Source organism: Carlito syrichta, unplaced genomic scaffold (genome assembly GCF_000164805.1).
Source record: "Carlito syrichta isolate Samal-C Ts95f unplaced genomic scaffold, Tarsius_syrichta-2.0.1 Scaffold104777, whole genome shotgun sequence".
Classification (NCBI taxonomy): Eukaryota; Metazoa; Chordata; class Mammalia; order Primates; family Tarsiidae; genus Carlito; species Carlito syrichta.
The window spans coordinates 6,991-12,777 of record NW_007048873.1 but is presented as its reverse complement, the minus strand read 5'-3'; the positions used below and the strand labels follow the sequence as shown (position 1 = coordinate 12,777).

General features: G+C 59.7%; 2 protein-coding genes across 2 annotated transcripts in view; both read left to right on the top strand.

The window, feature by feature from the left end:
- The first annotated feature begins 497 nt into the window (after positions 1 to 497).
- Positions 498 to 3,796, top strand: IL11 (interleukin 11). Its single transcript, XM_021716299.1, has 4 exons — positions 498 to 670; positions 1,082 to 1,168; positions 1,283 to 1,444; positions 3,567 to 3,796. Exons 2-4 carry the CDS (start codon positions 1,139 to 1,141, stop codon positions 3,735 to 3,737), a joined length of 363 nt encoding a protein of 120 aa, XP_021571974.1. The 5' UTR covers positions 498 to 670; positions 1,082 to 1,138; the 3' UTR covers positions 3,738 to 3,796.
- Positions 3,797 to 5,601: 1,805 nt separating this feature from the next.
- FAM71E2 (family with sequence similarity 71 member E2) overlaps positions 5,602 to 5,787 on the top strand; it is a gene marked incomplete at its 3' end in the record, with an annotated part of 6,961 nt that continues 6,775 nt past the window's right edge. The window contains exon 1 of the mRNA XM_008066118.1: positions 5,602 to 5,765. Within this exon, the coding sequence (XP_008064309.1) occupies positions 5,602 to 5,765 (164 nt within the window). The remainder of the gene's footprint in view (positions 5,766 to 5,787) is intronic.

Here is a 5,787-nt window from a genome sequence, read left to right as displayed (position 1 = left end):
CGTCTACCCGCCCCGGGCCGCGTCTGCTCCGACGGGCGGGGCAGCCAGAGCCGGGGAGGGAGAGGGAAGCCCGCCCTGGCCCTGCGACCTGCCCGCGGGCGTCCCGCCCCGGAGCTCGAGACCTCCAGCGCGTCCCTCCTCAGACCGGGCAGTTCGGGCCCCCAGCCTCTTCTCCCGCGGACCGAGGGTCCCCGGCCTCCTCCCTCAGACCCGGGAGCCCAGGCCCCCAGCTCCTCCTCCCTCGAACCCGGGAGTCCAGGCCCCAGCTCTCCTCCCTCAGACCCAGGAGTCCAGCCTCAGCCCCTCCTCCCTCGGACTCAGAAGTCCAGACCCCTAGCCCCTCCTCCCTCAGACCTCGGAGTTCAGGTCCCCAGCCTCTCCCTCAGACCTGGGAGTCCAAGCCCCCAGCCCCTCCTCCCTCAGACCCAGGACTCCAGCTTCCCCTCCTCCCTCAGATCCAGGGGTCCAGCCTGAGCTCTGTCTCCTCCCTCCCCCAGGTGTTTGCTGCCTGGTCCTGGTCGCGCTGAGCCTGTGGCCAGATAGAGCTGTTGCCCCTGGACCACCTCCCGGCCCCCCTCGAGCTTCCCCGGACCCTCGTGCCGAGCTGGACAGCACCGTTCTCCTGACCCGTTCCCTGCTGGTGGACACGCGGCAGCTGACGACGCAGCTGGTAGGAAAACCGGGCTGGGCAGGGCAGGAGCGACAGAGATGGAGAGTGACCGAGAAGGGCCCCCAGGCAGGCCACCTGCAGGCCTCTAGGCCCTTGGGTGGCAGAGGTGGGGAACAGAAGAGCCCTGAGGCTGGGCGGGATCTCCCTCATAGCTTTTTTTTTTTGAGTCGGGGTCTCCCTGCATCACCCAGGCTGGAGTGCAGTGGCACGATCAGGGCTCACTGCAGCCTTGACCTCCTGGGCTCAGGCGATCCTCCCCTCTCAGCCTCCCAAGTCGCCAGGGCTAATGTTGCCTAGGCGGTCTCAAACTCCTGGGCGCAAGCGGTCCTCCCACTTCGGCCTCCCAAAGTGCTGACATTACAGGTGTGAGCCACCATGCCCGGCCCCCCGTCACTGCTTTCTTTCCACCAGAGGGACAAATTCCCAGCCGAAGGGGACCACAACCTGGACTCCCTCCCCACCTTGGCCATGAGCGCGGGGGCTCTGGGAGCCCTGCAGGTGAGGCAGGGAGTGGGCTGGGGCAGAGGTGGGAGTGGGCGGCGAAGGGGCATGGAGGAGGGGGCTGGAGCAGGCATGGCCAGACGCCCCTGACATCCCCGTCACTGTCCCCAGCTCCCGGGTGTGCTGACACGGCTGCGAGCTGACCTGCTCTCCTACCTGCGCCACGTGCAGTGGCTGCGCCGCACGGGTGGCCCGTCCCTGAAGACCCTGGAGCCTGAGCTGGGCACCCTGCAGTCCAGGCTGGACCGACTGCTGCGCCGGCTACAGCTCCTGGTAGGTCCTGGCTCTGCAACCCCACACTCCAGACCCTGACTCCAGAGACCCCAAACCTGTGGCCCGAGGCCCAAGTCCCAAGACCCCAGGCCTCCGAACCCTCGGCAAGAACCTGCTATGAGAGAGCCAGTGGCCCCAAGACCCTGAGGCCCAGGCCCCCAAATCCTACCAGGAAGCCAGAGTTTCTTCCCAAGACCCTGAGGCCCCATTGTCCACGATCTGGTGGCCCCAGCATTCCAGCCTCGAGACCTCACCCCACCCTGAAGCTCTAAGGCTTTTTTTTTTTTTTGAGTTAGAGTCTTGCTCTGTCACCCAGGCTGAAGTGCAGGGGCATGCTCACAGCCACTGCAGCCTCAACCTGCTGGACTCAGGTGATTCTTCCACCTCAGCCTCACGAGTAGCTGGGACTATAGGCGTGCACCACCACACTCAGCTAATTTTTTCATTTACTTTAGAGATGAGGTCTCACCAAGTTGCCCAGGCTGGTCTCGAACCCCTAGCCTAGGCCTCCCAAAGTGCTGGGATGACAGGCATGAGCCACTGCACCTGGAGATCTAACCCTCCCCTCAAGACTTGGGGGCCCTGGCCCCAAAACACCGAAAATCACAACCCTCCAGACCCAGAGACCCCCCAAGCCCCACCCCAAGACCCTGACATCTCAAGGCCCCAGACCTAGACCCAAGATCTGAGACCCTGACCCAAAGCTAGCCTCCAGACCCCGGCTCACAAACCCCAGGCCTCAAGAGCCTAGACTGTGAGATCTCAAACCATAAGACTCCAGATCCTCAGCCCTGAGACCCACGTCTCACTCCCAAGGTCTAAAACCCTGAAACCATGCCTGTTATCCCAGCACTTTGGGAGGCCAGGGCCGGAGGATCGCTTGAACCCAGGAGTTCAAGACCAGCCTGGACAACATAGCGAGAACCTGTCTCTACAAAAAAAAAAAAAAATTTTTTTAACTTAGCAAGGCATGGTGGTGCATGCCTGTAGTCCCAGCTTCAGGAAGCTGAAGCAAGAGGATCACCTGAGCCCAGGAGGTTGAGGCTGCAGTGAGCCGCGATGGTGCCACTGCACTCCAGCCTGGGTGACAGGGCTCAAAAACAACAACAACAAAACCCCTGAAGCCTCAGAACCCAATCGTGAGCTCATAAGACCCCAGAGCCTGATGTCCAAATCCCCAGACCCAAGGACCTGAGACTAGAAGGACCCTGAGGACACTGGGTCTCCAATTCCAACTCCCAACCCTGAGACTTCAGACTTGAGACCCCAGCCCTCACCATGAGTCCCTGAGCTCCATCCTAGAGACCCCACACCTAAGACCCTGAGACCCTGAGCCTGACCCCAGGCTTGAGCCCACAGACCCCAGACATGGTCCCTAAACCCTAGCTCCAAGATTCCAGCCCTGACAAACCCTGAGAGTCCCCAGCCCTCTCTTCAAACCCAGATCCCAGCTCTGACTCTGTGGACTCACCCTCAACCCCCAAACTTAGTCCTGGAAGCCCCTCTTTATTTTTTATTTTTATTTTTATTTTTTGAGTTGGAGCCTCACTCTGTCACCCAGACTGGAGTGCAGTGGCCGCTCCCGGCCATCGCAGCCTCAACCTGCTGGGCTCCGGCGATCCTTCCGCCTCAGCCTTCCGAGTAGCCGGAATTACAGGCGTGCGCTACCATGCCCGGCTGATTTTTTGATTTATTGTAGAGATGAGGTCTCGCCTGCCCAGGCGGGTCTCGAACCCGCGGGCTCAGGCAATCCACTCACCTCAGCCTCCCAAAGGTGCGGGATTACAGGCTGAGCCACCGAGCCCAGCTATTTATTTTATTTTTTATTTATTGTGAGTAGAGACAAGGTCTCACTATGCTGCCGGGGTTGGTCTCAAACTGCTGGGCTCAAGCGATTCTCCTGCTTCGATCTCCCACCGTGCTAGGATTGCAGGCATGCACCACTGCATCCAGCCTGAGATAGCGACATTTTGACCCCAGCCTCAGCTTCCTGCACCCGAGTCCTTCAAGACCTCACTGCCCAGACCCCTCATCCCAGACCTCCTCCACCCCAGATTCAGTCCCCTTCCCCGCACCTGGTGCACCCTCTACCTGTTGCCAACTTACCATCCTCCTCCCACAGATGTCCCGCCTGGCCCTGCCCCAGGCGCCCCCAGACCCACCGGCGCCCCCGCTGGCGCCCCCTGCCTCCTCCTGGGGGGGTGTCCGGGCGGCCCATGCCATCCTTGGGGGCCTCAACCTGACACTCGACTGGGCCGTGCGGGGCTTGCTTCTGCTGAAGACGCGGCTGTGACCTGGACCTGAAGAAGCTGCCATCGCCCTTCAAAGCCAGATTTTATTTATTTATTTATTTGGGTACTGGGGGCGGGGAAGCCGGGTGATACCCCCCATTGCCTCCCCCTCGTTAAAGATAGTCCTTCCGGGAGACTTGGGGGAGTGGGGAGCTTCTGTGCCTTATTTATACTTATTTATTTAAGAAAGGGGATGGGAGGCCGGCAGACTCCTGGGCCCCAGAGCAGGAGGGAGCTGGAGTCCCAGACTCTCATCTGAGAAGTCCGTCCACAGGGTCCTACCCCTCTGGGCCTGGGCTGGAACGTATATTATTTATTAAACAGTTACTTTTTGTGTTGGGGCGGGGCGGGAGGGCAAAGGGAAGCCTGGGTTTTTGTACAAAAAATGTGAGAAACCTTTGTGAGACAGAGAACGGGGAATTAAATTTGTCATACGTGTCCATTTAGGGGTGACTTCTCTGATGACTGGGCTGGACGCTGGGGTCCCTGGGGGCAGGGGAAGGTGTGGGTCCTGAGTTGGCAGGGGAGGAGTCGAGACAGGTCAGTCTCCCAGAGAGCTCTGTGGAAGCAGGGTCTGAGCCTCACCTGGAGCCCAGCACTTCTCAGGTCCTCAATATCTAATAGAAAGTTCTGGACGCTTCTAGAAGGTTGCTCTGTGACCGACACTACCCTAAGGACCAAGCTGCAGGCTCAAGGTTGTTCGCTGTGGCAATGTTCACGATAGTGCAAGTTGGAAACAACCTAGGTATCCAACAGTTGGGGGTGGATGGTTAAATAAAACATGGCACACCAAGAAGAGAGGCCACAGGAAGAAGACTACCTTCAACACGGAAAGATGTCCCGAGACACCGCACAGCAGGCCACAAAACCTCGACTTTGTCTTTCCCTTTCTATATATAAAGACTTAAACAAAAAAAAAATCCCAGAGGGAAATACATGTAAATGTTGACAATGACCCTCTCGGGTCAAAGGTGAGAGGTGGGACGGTGGGTGACTTTTGTTGTCTGCGCTTGTCTGTATTTTTCAGAACTTCTACCGTGACTGTGTATTTTGCATGACACATTTAAAGACAATAATAAACACTATTTTTAGAACGACAGAATGCCAGCCTCCCCTCCCCCAACACAAGCCCTTGGAGGGGGAGGGGGTGGTGGTGACTGAGCCCCCACTCGCTCGGGGCTGGGCGCTGGGTTCTTCTGCGCCCTTGCTTTTCAGACCAGGGAAATGGGAGTCTCAGATGGGGAGCTGGGGGGCTTCTGCTGCTCAAGGGCGCACAGCCAGGGAGACTGGACGGCGATTCTGCTCAAGGGCTGGTTCGTCCAAAGCTCGAGCTCCTCTCTTTGCCCTCAGTGTTCAGGACCCATTGACATGGGTGCACGCACCTCAGATATGGGGAGACCGAGGCCCAGGAAGGGCTTGGGCCTTACCCGGGGTCTAAAGAAGGGTCAGCAGCAGAGTTGGGGTAATCATTTAAACCCTCTGGTTAATAGTCCGCTTCTGCAAACCAGACAGACCCCCAGAGGTTGTGATGTCACCAATTTGGGTCTGGGGTGGGGAATTCCAATTCACTCGGCCTGGCCCAACCCTCCACCCATATTCCCAGAGGAGAAAGGAGCCCCCCGACCCACAGAGGGTTCCCAGGAAGAGTCTCCTGTGTGTCAGATGAGGTCACAAAGCCCCTCCACAAAGGCTCCTCCCCCAGGCCCGAGCTGGGCCCCCGCAGGCCCATGGCCTAGGCCCGAGTCTCCCAGCCTGGGGAGCGGGGCTCCTGGCACCCCTGAAGCCCCAGGGGGCCACGGCCAGTGGGCGGGGTGGGGAGGGCTGCAGGCCTGGGTCCCAGGCCCCGGGGTTGACACCTCAACCAGCATGAACCAGCTTCAGAATGCCAGGCGCCTTGAGCGGCCGCGGGGTGCCCCAAAGTGGGTCCCCGTTCTGGGGGAGCTGCAGAAGACCCTCCAGAAGGGCGAGTACCTCCCCCTCCGCCCGCTGCCCATGTTCGAGAGTAACTTTGTCCAGGTCCCCAGCTCCCGGCGCCCTGGGGGCTGAGGGGGG